At 47.4% G+C, this 12,868-nt stretch overlaps 1 protein-coding gene across 1 annotated transcript in view; it reads left to right on the top strand.

Annotated features, from left to right (window-relative positions):
* Positions 1–6: 6 nt before the first annotated feature.
* The window catches only part of PEX6 (peroxisomal biogenesis factor 6), a 31,048-nt gene continuing 18,186 nt past the window's right edge, over positions 7–12,868 (top strand). The window contains 8 exon segments of the mRNA XM_025211894.1: positions 7–403; positions 1,300–1,463; positions 4,312–4,395; positions 7,838–7,940; positions 8,144–8,280; positions 8,580–8,691; positions 12,774–12,864; positions 12,867–12,868. The exon segment at positions 12,867–12,868 is cut by the window's right edge and continues 110 nt beyond it. Coding sequence (XP_025067679.1) covers positions 7,878–7,940; positions 8,144–8,280; positions 8,580–8,691; positions 12,774–12,864; positions 12,867–12,868 — 405 coding nt within the window. The 5' untranslated portion in view covers positions 7–403; positions 1,300–1,463; positions 4,312–4,395; positions 7,838–7,877.

The following is a 12,868-nucleotide window of genomic DNA, read 5'->3' on the forward strand; positions in this document are numbered from 1 at the left end:
GGCGGAGCTGCGGGGGGAGGCGGGGGCTGGCACTGTGTCGGGCCCATCGGTGCCACTGGTGTCGGGCTTTGCGCGGGGTGGGGGGGTGCGGCCTCTGCGGGCAGTGCGCGGGGAGCCGGCACCCTGGGGGCTGCCTGAGGAACGGGGCAGGGCAGTGAGCGCGGCGCTGTGGGTGCCCCGTGGCACTCTGTGGGGGCTCGGCCTCTTCCAGGGGGAGTGGGTGTGGGTGCAGGGCCCTGCGGGCACTCACCTGGCGGCCGTCGGGGCCCTGCATCCCCCGTGGGACTATCCCTGCCAGCTGCCAGGCAGGGGCCTGCCCAGTGGCAGTGCCGTGGTCTCTGCCGCGCTCGCCTTCAACCTGGGCTGTGACCCTGCCGCCAGCCAGGCCCACCTCACCATTCAGGTGCGTCCCTCTGCTGTAGCCCTGGGATGGTGGTAGCAGGGGGAGGTGTCCAGGCACTGCGCCTGCTGGCTGGGTGCTGGGGTACAGGAGGTTGCAAGCCCTGTGAAGGCGCCGCGTGGTTTGTGGGAAGGGTCAGGTTAGCATAGCACGGTGGTTCTCAGCTGGGTGCCGCAGCCCCCTGGGGTGCCTTACAATCCTTTCTGGGGCTGCCATATACTGTTAGCACTGTGGGTGTGCAGACACAATGCCTGAGGTAAACTCGGATTTCAAATAGGAACCCACAGGAACCCGTTTGCCCTGCTGTGGTCTTTCTGAGTTCTCTAGTAAAAGGTGACTTTGTTACTTTTCTGCACTCAAAAAATGAGTGAAAACTAAGAGGCGGCATTTTCTAAGTTGTGCCTTGAGCTTTAAAAGGTTGAGAGCTGCTGGTGTAGTTAGGAAGAGTGCTGGAAACCTGGCTGAAGGTGCCTTGGGGAGAGAACAGGTGATGGGAGAGTTTGATAGAGAATTAGTAAACTGGAAAGATTGGAATGAAGGGCGCACACACTTGTTGAGACGTCCTTTCCTGTGTGTGAGTAGAGGGCTAGGAGACCGTGCAAGTCAGTGTGTGAAGTCCCAGGTGATAACTCCAGCAAAAGTTGGCAGGAAATTTGCATTTGTTGCTGATCCTGTATGCACTGATCACATCCCTGGCTCCCTTGGTGTGAGGAGGTGTTACCTTCCTTACACTTATGGAAAAGGAGAATTAAGTTTTCAGGGAGTCTAGAATGGGGTGACATAGGGACATGAATCCATGGGAGGCATTGGCAGTATGGAAGCTGAGGACAAGTGTGTCTTAACTTCTTACTTGTGCTATACTGCATTAATGCTGAACCAAGCTGTTGTCTGCTTTGTAGAGGTATGGAGAAGCTCTGGATACCGAGGAAACAAAAGGAAGCCGGTCCTTGTTGTCTGTACCACCTTTTGCCAAGGAGCTACACGTAGAGATTATATCCTCACCAGCCTACAGCACCAGAGGAGTCTATGACCATATTCTCTACCAGCACTTTGAAACCCCAAGGTTAGCCTTTCAACATAGGAAACTCATTCTTTCTGCATCCTGAATCTGGCCCACGTTCAGGGAGAGAAGAATCAAAATACCACCTTCACCCTTTCCTCTTAAGTGGATAGTGAGCAATCCATGTACAAAGTGCCTTTTTTGAAGTTGACTTGACCTGTTAGACTGGGGTGGACTATTATTTGGGCCTGTGGACCACAGAGTTTTGGGGTGCTGTTGCAGGTCAGGTCAGCAACCCCCTCCAAATCCCCATGCTCCTGTGCAACAGCTCACCAAACTTCCCTATGTAGGATGGAGTTGTGGGGAGCTGGTGTGTGCATGGGCAGCAGCTTCAGTAGGGGCAACTCGGCCAGGGCCCTTGCTGCCACTAGCACAGTCTCTGGGCCACCTTTCTACCCTGAGGAGGGTCTCAGGCAGATGCCCCAATCCCCAGCAGGAACCTGCTGGCTGCAGTGACAACTGATGCTGGTGCCTGCCCTTTGCTGCTTCTGGTGCACAGGCTGGGAGCTGGTGTAAGTTGTGGAGACGTGTTGTAGGTGCAGGATGGTTTGGTGTTGGCCCTGTTCACGTCCTGCCCATGAGTGGTGGTGGCAGCTGGTGCTGGGTGCCAGGGAAAAAGTGGGACCTGGTGGTGGGCACAATCACTGCTGCTGGGACCCTTCTGGCTGCAGCTGCCCAGAGCCTGCGCTGGGACTGCCCTTTGACTCTTCCCCACAGCCACCGCCAGTGCCATGTCTAGGCTACCCTGGGCCTGTGGGGTGATGAGGAGCTGCAGGGCAGCCCTGGTGCAGGTTTTGGGCAGCCACAGCCAGAAGGGCCCCAGCAGTGCAAGTGCATCCACTGCCAGGTCCCGCTTTTCCCTGGTGTCCAGCACCCCCACACCGATAGCATGTCCCCTCAGCTTGTACCAGCTCCCATACTGTGTGCTGGAAGGGGACTAGCATCAGCTGTGAATGCAGTCAGCAGGTTCCTGCTGGGGATCAGGGTGTCTGCCCAGGTCCACAGGTAATGCTGCTGCATTAGCTGCAATCCCTGGTATTTGCCCTGACCCTCAGTGGGAACCTGCTGGCAGCATCCACAGCTGATGCCAGTGCCTACCTGATGCTGCTTCTAGTGCATGGTTCTGAGAGCTGATGTAAGCTGTGGATGGGTCCACTACATGCCTGCCTGGCACAATGCAGCAACCAGAGTCACTGGCTCCTTGTGGGCCGGATTCCATGACTTTGCAGCTGCCTACCTGCGGGCCAGATGCAATCAGGTGACGGGCCAGATCTGGCCTGCAAGCCATATTTTGCCCACAATGCAATCACAGTATGTTTAGAACATCACACTACAGCATTGGCTTAAATCAGCAAGGTAACTTATATAGGTACTGAGGACTACTTTATTTTTGGAGCATGTTTCCAGTAAGCGGGGTCTGTCTGCTTTTTGAGCACTCAAATACTTAAGTTCCAATGTGTATCTTGAGAACTGGTTTTAATGATGTAGTCACCTGATCTCAGGGAATATGCCTGAGGGTAGGGCTAGGATTCAGAGTGACCTAGAGAGATTGGAGGATTGGGCCAAAAGAAATCTCATGAGGTTCAGCAAGGACAAGTGCAAAGTCCTGCCCTTAGGACAAAACAGTCCCATTCATCACTACAGGTTTGGTACCATGTGGCTAAGCAGCAGCTCTGCAGAAAAGGACCTGGGGGTTACAGTGGACAATAGGCTGAATACAAGTCAACAGTGTGCCCTGGTTGAGAAGAAGGTTGATGGCATACTGGGCTGCATTAATAAAAGTGTTGTCAGCAGATCTAGGGGAATGATTATTTCCCTCTCTTCTGCATTGGTGAGGCCTCACCTGGAATACTGTGTCAGTTTTGGGACCCCACTACAGAAAGGATGCGGACAAAGAGTCCAGCAGAGGACAACAAAAATGGTTAGGAAGCTGGGGCACATGACTTCTGAGGAGAGGCTGAAGGAACTGGGCTTATTTAGTCTGCAGAAGAAAAGATGGGGGATTTGATAGCAGCTTTTAACTACCTGAAGTGTGGTTCCAAAGAGGATGGAGCTCAACTGTTTTCAGTGATGGCTGATGACAGAACAAAGAGCAGTGGTCTCAAGTTGCGGCAAAGCAAGTTTAGGTTAGATATTAGAAAGCTTTCTCATGAGGGTGGTGAAGCACTGGAACAAGTTACCAAGAGAGGTGGTGGAATCTCCCTCCTTGGAGGTTTTTTAAGGCCTGGCTTGACAAAGGCCTGACTGGAATGATTTAGTTGGGGATGGTCCTGCTTTGAGTAGGAGGTTGGACTAGATGACCTCCTAAGGTCCCTTCCAACCCTTATTTTCTATGATTCTCCCTCACATGGGATATCATGACCCTAACCTGTGTTTAAAGTATTTTCAGTCTCCTCCTTCAAATAATCCCTTAAGACTTACCTTCATAGCTGAGCATTTCCAGAGACTGTCCACAAATCTCCATTCTGGGCTCTGCTTATAACCCACTCTTAATTTTTTTACAAATCCAACGAGTAACCAACAGACTGCATGTCATAACTTTGTCGCAGATTCTTGCCCCCTTACATCTTTCCCCTCCCAGTGCCCTGACTTTGTCATTATGCCTTGCTGTATTATGTCTGAAGTATACTGTATTCTCTACAGGGCATGGGGTTCCCATTTAGTTGTCTGAAAGGTGCGAGTATTAAAAAAATCATAAAAAGCCCATGGGTGGCTTTCCCCACTCATTCAAATAACTTAATTGTTGTTAATGGAAGGTTGTATTGCTCTTCTGTTGCTGTAATTTTTGGAGCATCTACATAATGTGACATCATTGAAGTAGTTATTTACCATGGCTATTGTTTTGTTACAGGTTGGTCCAGGAGGGGGATATCCTGTGTGTTCCAACTAATGGACATCCAGAGTTCTTGGAAGGAAACTTTGAGAAATGTCTTAGGTATGTAGTGATTTCCCAGTACTTTAAGATAGATATTTAAAGAAGAATCTTACTCTTCTGGTTTGCTCAGTGGATTCTCTTCTGATCTCTCTTTGGAGTTCAGGGGGTTTGTTTTTCTTTTTTTCCATCCAGAACCAAATAAATAAATATTTTTGTTGGATTTTTAGATAGCTATACAGTCACATATCAGTGCAACAAATATGGTATACCACTACTGGGAGAGAAACTGCTTGGAAGGAAAAAGAATGAAATAAAGACAAAAGTGAGAGAGAAAAGGGGATGGTCTGTAGACTTTCAGTGAAAGAAAAATGGATTGAAGTGGAAGCTTGGCTTTGTCTACATAGGGAGGTTATGCTGGTTTTAATTCCCTATGGGAACACCAATTCTGGTACAGGGTGAGTGCTTCTGGTTCAGCTTATGCCACTTTGAGGCAAATTTAAGGTAAACTGGAAAAAGGCATTCTTATGGGCAATTCAATATAAGAGCGTTCACGTGGGGCACTATACTGATGTAACTGTAGTGCTATAATTATACCAGTATAACTAGTAATAGCTTCCTTTGTAAATAAGCCTTGCCAGTTTATGGTATCCACATGTAGTGAGTTAGTATAGTTTATTTGGAAGGGTGAAGAAATCCTGAAGTGAATATTTGCAAAGCTTTGGTTGATCTCTGTGCATTCATGCTTAACAGATCTTTGCATGACATCAAGGTGGGTAGAATTGGAGGCATTCTGGAGGGCAGGGATCCAAAATGACCTGGATAGACTGGAGAAATAGACCTCAGTCAATCAGGTGAAATTTAGCCAAGGCAAGTACAAAGTCCTGCACTTAGGGTGGAATCATTTCATGCACAAATATAGATTGAGGAATGACTGGCTAGGCTGCAGTACTGAAGGGAAGGACCTGTAGGTTACAGTGGACCATAAGCTGAATATGAGCTAACAGTGTGCTCTTATTGCAAAAAAACAAAACAAAACCCAACACCATACTGGCTTGTATCAACAGGAGTGTCACTTGCAAATCAAAGGAAATGGTTCTTCTGCTGTATTCAGCGCTGGTGAGGCCTCACTTGGTATATTATGCCCAGTTTTGGGACCTACACTTCAGGAAAGATGTGGATAGACTGGAAAGAGTTAAGTGGAGAGTGACAAAAGTGATTGGAGGCTTGGGAAGCATGATTAATGAGGAAAGGCTGAAAGAACTAGGGCAGTGGTATTTAACGTTTTTCACAAGCGGGACAAACCTTAAAATCAGAAATGGTTTGAGGGCTGCATAGAAAATTGTTCTAGTTCTATACTTTGGTGTATCCTAATATTAAGTTTTTTAAATAGTATTAGAAGGGGAAATATACATTTTCAGTAATTTTAAGCTTATTAGTAGAAAGTACAATGTTCAGTATTCTAGAGTGTTGTTTAAATTTGATACAAATAATTTAAAGTTTAAAATTAAATTATTGTCCTGTGCAGCAGCAGCAGGGCTTGAGAAGCTAGGAGCAACAGCCTCAAGTGGAATCTGAGGAAATTTAGGCTGCAGATTAGGAGGAACTTTCTGACTATGAGGGTGGTCAAGCACTGGAATAGGCTACCTAGAGAGATTGTGGAATCTCTGTCCTTGGAAATTTTCAAGAGCAGTTTAGATGGCTGCTTGTTTGGGATTGTTTAGTCAGGGATGATCCTCCCTTGAGCAGGGGCTGGATTAGATGATCTTGTGAGTTCCTTTCAACCCTTCTTTATGATCTTTCTATCCTATGGAGGAGGACAGGAAGACAGAAACAAGTCTCTCAATCAAGCCCTTAAGACTGGCAAATAAATTAGAAACATCTGGAACTCCTAGTACCCATGGGTGTGTGCTCAGAGCTTTCTTGCAACATAGCAGTGGAGAGGACAGCAGTGCTGATTGTATTTTGATCCTGGAATATACAGCCGTAGAAGTCTGATAAAGTCTTGTTCTTTAAAGACCTGTTTCTAGGTCCTGGCATTACTGAGGGGCTGTTGTAGCATAAAGAATTATAGAACTGTAGACATAGTTCTCCTTGTTAAGTCTAAATCTAGCTTTAGACTTAACCTGTGTAACTCAGAGGGACAGCTTGGCATACTTGCACTCCCCATAGAAGGGATCTATAGATGGTCTATCTATCTAGAAAAACTGTTTTGGGGCACACAGGAAGGAGCTGAAGTGATTAGTAACCAGCATTGTCCTTCATTACTAATGTTCCCTCAGCCTCAGGAAGCAGGTGTGAGCACTTGCTCTTAAGGAGACTGCTGTGGCATGCTGTGCCTGCCCAGAAGCATATTTGCAGCCCACCAGAATAGTTCCTGGGTTTTCAAACAAGCTTGCCTGGGTTCTTCAGCTCCAAATAAGTTCTGCGAGTGAAGTGTTTGGGAAAAATACATAAGCATTGACGTTAAAGAGAAGAAACAAATTGGATGTTCTGTTTAGCTGGTCTGCCAAAAATTTAACCAACTCAACCAACTGAATGCTTTTTAGAGCAGCTAAAATGGTCCATTTTAGCATCCAGACAAGCCCAGCACAAGCTCAGTGGATCTACTTCAGACTCCTGAAGTCCAGCGAAGTTAACGTGCACGTATCTGTTGGGTGGTGGGGAGGGCATCAGGGAAAGGAAAAGGAAGCATATCGCTTTGAGGGAGAGACCACGCTAATAAGCCTAAGAGGAAACACTGAGAAAGCTCAAAGAGGGTGAGCAGAGGGAGATAGCAAGCCTATCTTGGTCTCAACTGTAATACTGTTGACCCAGTGCTGTGAGAAGGGTCCCTGCTCCTGATGGGTGCTATGTGCTGAAACTCTCCCCTCTAGGCTCTGGCCTGCAGATTGAGTGAGAGTCTTGTGCCATTTTAGCACAGCCTTCAAATGGCGGGTATAAGCCAGAGGGCAGATTCACCAGCCAGCATGCTTGATTCATAGTCCATGCACCTTACTTTAGTGTGGGCTTATTGAACTTCAGAATATACATGAGGCTTAAAATAATACAGAGCACTTCAGGACAGAACCTCGCTGCTAGTAGAAAGGAGAGTGGAGGCTCCTCTGCCCCTACTAGGTGTCTGTGGAGAACTCTTGGATCCATCCATTGCCCCCAGGTCTCTCTTCTGGGTTACCTGTTTCCAGGTTTATTCTGGGCCTGGCCACACATCTGGGTCACAGGCTCTTAGCATTCAGTCCCCTCAATCTGAAGAGGCTGAGCAGGGGGTTCAGGCATGTGTGGATATAATCCTCTTGCACATCACGAGAAAATTAACATTAAATTGTTTATCCAGACAAAAACAGCAGCTGGTGCAGCTGTCAGCCTTGTGTCTCCTCCTGTTATGGTTTATTATTTGTGTAATGAAAAAGTTTAAGGGCCCCAACTGCTTTCCAGGGACAAAGGATTCCTTCCTGCCTCTTGAGGTCTTGGCTGTAGGGATTTAGACTACCTGCTCTTCCTTTAGATGGCCAGAGCTCTACTTCAAAGTGAAGAAGATATTAGGAATGGTGGAAGGAGAGCAGTCTGTGGGGTTCCTAGCTGACACCCGGAACACTTCCCTCTACCTGGTAAGATGTCTATGAGAAGGGTGTAAAGAAAATGTACAAGGCTGAGATTGCACTGTTGGGGTGGTAAAGAAGCCTCTGACTGTGATGGAGGAGACCTGTGGCTCCATTAGTTTTAGGGTGGATGCTCAAGGGGTTGTTCTGTGACTTGAGAATGTCCCTCATCCTGGCAGTTTTGGAAGGAGTGTTATTTTTCTGCTTTATAGATGGGTTCAACCAACAGTCCTATCCCATCTTACCCATGCCGTGCTGGCCATGAATTTTGGAGCAGTTTGTCTCCCCCTGGGCTCTCTGATATTGTGAAGTGGCTCTGTGATGCCCTGCAACCTCACCTGCACAATGGGTAAGTTCACACTCCTCTTGGTGAGTTCTGTTTAATGTACCTCATGAGGGGTCCCACTGCATGGGGCTCTCTGTGTTGTGGCCTGGTTTGCTCTATCATGCATTATAGGATATTGGTTATCTTTGGCACTTTTTGGAACCCTTGGATCCATGACTTGTTTTTGCTTGTAGAGATCCTGGGATTTGGAGAGCATGGTCTGTCTGCAGAGCTTGTTATTGTGCTGGTTAGGTACTCCTAGCATGAGTTGGACCTGGCACACTTACTTCTTGGTGACAAGGATGGCTGCTTTTGTGTTTCAGGGGGATAGCGCTAAATGGAGCAGGCAGCGTTCTCCTTTCAGGACCCAGTGGTGTGGGGAAAATGACAGCTGTCAGAGTTGCGTGTAGCTGCCTTAATCTCCATCTGTTCAAGGTAATTCTTCTAGTAGCATCACATTTTGGTGTTTGGTTGCTTAGGAGTCCCTTGTATAGAGAGTTCCAGGAATCTTCTTGTCTATGGGAAGTGAACTCAGAATAAGCAACTAAATAATGCCAAAAAGCCACTTTCCCCTTCCCTTGGTTCTTCCTGTTGACTAGATCACTTCTTCCATGGGCTCCTGCAGTCAGTTCCCTCCTTCTCCACCTGCAGTGCCTATTTCCTATTTCCCTTCTACTCTGCCTATCATTCCATATACATGTGCATGTGTAGCCCTGCTTTCTGTGCAGAATTAAGGTTGTAACAAGGACTCTGTTCTAATAGGACTGAATTTGGTATACCCCCTCATTTTATTGGATTTTAATTTAGTAAAAGTTGCTATTCCAAGTTCTGGATCCAGGATGTTTTGTTAACATACAGATTTCTTTCTTTCTCTTTGTCTTGCTTCTGCCATCCTTTTCCCCAAGTTCTTAAGGCTCAGGTACAGTGGTGATGGAGGCATAGTCAGGTAGGACTCCTGGACTGCATTAAAACAAGGCACTGTCAAAGTTGCCTACTGATGAGGCATTATGGGTATCAGGAGGTATTTCTCTTAAAGGCCCTGAGTTTCCCAAACTGCATCTCATATCTGCATCAGAAGAGAATTTATTTGGTCAGGGTGGATTTGATTTAAATCAAATCGATTTAAATCACTGGGCAGGAAACCTTGATTTAATCGTTGTTTTCTACAAAAAGTGCATTTCTGTTATTTGATATCCTTTATTCATTTAACTTCTTGAAACTTTGCACTTTTAGAGAGAGGTTAGGGCTTGACTGTGTGTACACAAACTTGCAGAGAGACAGTAGGGCTGATGGGTGGTTAATCAGGTCTGTTATCTCTCATCTCCATATACTGCTGTTAACAAGTATGTTCTCCTTGGAGACGACAAACTCTCCCTATGCCTGAAGAAGGGCATTTGTGCCCTTAAGTTTGCAAAGAACAATTTTTCCAACTATTTAGTTGGTTTTCTTTAAACATAGAATCATAGAAAATGAAGGTTGAAAGGGACCTCAGGAGGTCATCTAGTCCAACCCCCTTCTCAAGGCAGGACCAGCTGCAACTAGATCATCCCAGCCCAAGCTTTGTCTAGCTAGGTCTTAAAAACCTCCAAGGATGAAGCTTCTTCCACCTCTCTGGGTAACCTGTTCTAGTGTTTTACTACTCTCCTAGTGAGAAAATTCTTCCTAATATCTAACCTAAACTTTCCTTGCTGCAACTTGAGACCATTGTTCCTTGTTCTGTCATCTGTCACCACTGACAACAGTCTAGCTCCATTTTCTTGTGAACCCCCCTTCAGGTAGTTGAAGGCTGTTATTAAGACTAAATCTCTTTAGACTAAATAAGCCCAGTTTCCTCAGCCTGTCCTCAGAAGTCATGTGCCCCAGCCCCCTCACCATTTTTGTCGCCCTCCACTGGACTCTTTCCAATTTGTCCACCTCCTTTCTGCAGTGGGGGCCCAAAACTGAACGCCATACTCCAGATGTGGTCTCACCAGTGCTGAATAGAGGGGAATAATCACATCCCTGGACCTAGTGGCAACACACCTACCAATGCAGCACAGTGTGTCATTAGCCTTCTTGGCAACAAGGGAATATTTTGTCTTGAGGAGGGTTTGTGGGATTTTAGTGCTGCTTGTTGGTTTTGTTAACACCTGCTGCTCCAAAATGTTACTGGCTGTGGTCAGTGTCTTTGTGAAAGATCTAACAGAAAGCGAGCTCAAAAAACCTGTGCTCTAAGACTACCTATGGGAACCACCAGAAAACCAGGGAAGAGCAGAGTTTGTTCCTGAGACATTATGGTAAAAGCAAGCAGGATAATTTTCTACAATCCTTTCAGGCTCCCTTCTTTCATCAGAAAGAGGTGGAGAGAGGGTACCAGTCTCTTCTTATTTTTAAGAATAATCTTTGAAAGTCCCCTTTAAAATTCCCTTCAGAGTCAAGTTCCCCCAAAGCCTAGCTAGGGGAGATGCAGGACACTGGTCTAAGCCTACCTCAGTCTTTACTTCTGCTATTTAGCCTGTCTTTCAGGCCTGATAATTGGCGTGCTGAGCTCCAGTTGTCTTGCAAATCCGTAGTGCCCCTTAGAGTCAGATTTACAGTACTGATACAAGGGTACAAGCTTACTTCCACCTTCTGGTGGTGTGTTTAGGGAAAGTTTGTAGGAGCTGAACTGTGATACAAATATATGACCGCTGGTTCTCAGGTTCTAATTCAGCTTGCATGGCACACATCCAGGGCTGGCTCTGGTTTCTGGTTTCATCTTTATGTCTTGTATTTTAAAATCTAGTGCCTTAACAGCTGGTGCAGAAAGCGAGTCTCCCCTCTCAGCTTTCTACCTCTGTTGTCACCCTGTAGAGTGCTGGCTAGATTACCCTCCCATTCTCACTATTATGGTTCTCAGTGCCCTCTAGGCCATGAGTTTTCAACCTGGGGTATGCGCATCCCTGGGGGTACTTTGGAGCAGTGTTTCTCAACCTGTGGTACATGTACCCCTGGGGGCACATGAGACATGAGACAAGTGTCTTTGTCTGGTCAGGCCGGAAGTTCCGACTGCTGCCCCTCCCGCCGTGTCCGTTGTGCCGGAGCTTTCACTCCCCAGCATCAGTGTGCCGAGGGATAGGGAGGGAGGCTGCTTTGCCCCAAGCTGCGATGGAAAAAGTGGGACTCGGCTTGTGGCAGCAAAACCAGAAGTGCCACAGTGGGACTTCTGGTTTCGCTTTTGCCACATCTATTGGCAGGGGATACGTAAAGTACCAGCGGTTGAGAACCACTGCTTTGGAAGGCGTGGAGAAGCCAGCGGCATTTCTGGTCTTGCTGCTGTGCCAGGAACCCCTCCCCCCAGCTTGTCGACTGGGCACCAGGATCCCCCCCACTCCCCTGCTTTTTGACCCTGCGTTAGGGACCCCTCTCCCCTGCTCATCGACCGGCCACCGGGGGACTTCCTGCTTCTCAACTGGCTGCTGGGGGTACTCTGACCAAAAAAGGTTGAAAACCCCTGCTCTAGGCTAATAATCTCTGCTACTTACTAAATAGTTCTCCTTATTTTTTATCCTCATACTTACTTACAGACATTTTCTCTCTCCTGTCCTAACATCCCAGTCTTATTCTTCTCCTTCTGGAAGAATGTTTTCATGTGAACTGGAAATCTACCTCTGATTATAAAAGCTCCCCCCTCGATGGGTAGTCTCATCTTTGATAGTGGGAATTGCCGAAGTCAAAAAGTGACCTCTAATGTTCTGCACATCCGTTTGATGCTGTGGGAGGGAGTGGACATCAGCATCTTCTTTGTTCCACCCACTCTTGGCCATTTCCCAGGTCAACGAAGGCCCGTTGACCTTCCCTCACTCACAGAGATGGTTCCCACCTGGATGAGAATTGGTGGGAATCTGGGGAGGTTTTCAGGCTATCATATGCATCCTTTCATTCACCAGGTGACTGTATTGTCTTCTCATTTGAAGCTGCATTTCTCCCTGGGAGTTACCTGTATAGATTACTGGTTGCTTCTCTCTGGGTGTCTCCTTTCAGTCTGGGCCTGGGCTTCTAGCTACTCCAACTGTGCCCCTGTTTGCCACAGATGTGTAGGTTGAATGGTTCCATGTGCCTTCCCCTCTGCTCTTTCTTTTGCTTCTCCCAGCTTGTACATTCCTCCCCTTTCCACTGCCTTCCTGGGCCTCTCTCTCACCCCCCCTGACTGCCTGGAGTGAGTCACCTCCTGTAGCTGCTATTCCAGCCCCTCCTCCTCCATCTGGAGCAAAAGGGAATGCAGTCAGCCCTTGGCTTTGCATTGAAATGGGGATGCTGCCCCTTTCCCTGCTCTTTGGCTTTGGATCCTTCCATGGCCATTCTGTGTCCCAGCTGTTTCTCATTTTACTGCTGGTCCTTTGCTTACCCTGTGAGCACTCAGCTTTGCTCCTTCTTCAGCTGTACATTTCTAGTGGAGAATGTATTTGTGCATATTGGAGTATTGCCTTCTGTACTTGGTTCTTCTCATTACTGCAGCCCAGCCTGCTACATGTTCTGTCTTCTCATGACTTCTGCAGGTGGACTGTGTCAATCTCTGTGGAGACACCAGTGGAGCTACAGAGGTGAAGCTACAATCTGCTTTTGCACAAGCTGAGCTCTATCACCCATGCAT

This window comes from Alligator sinensis, unplaced genomic scaffold (assembly GCF_000455745.1).
Source record: "Alligator sinensis unplaced genomic scaffold, ASM45574v1 scaffold1238_1, whole genome shotgun sequence".
In the NCBI taxonomy this organism is placed as follows: Eukaryota; Metazoa; Chordata; order Crocodylia; family Alligatoridae; genus Alligator; species Alligator sinensis.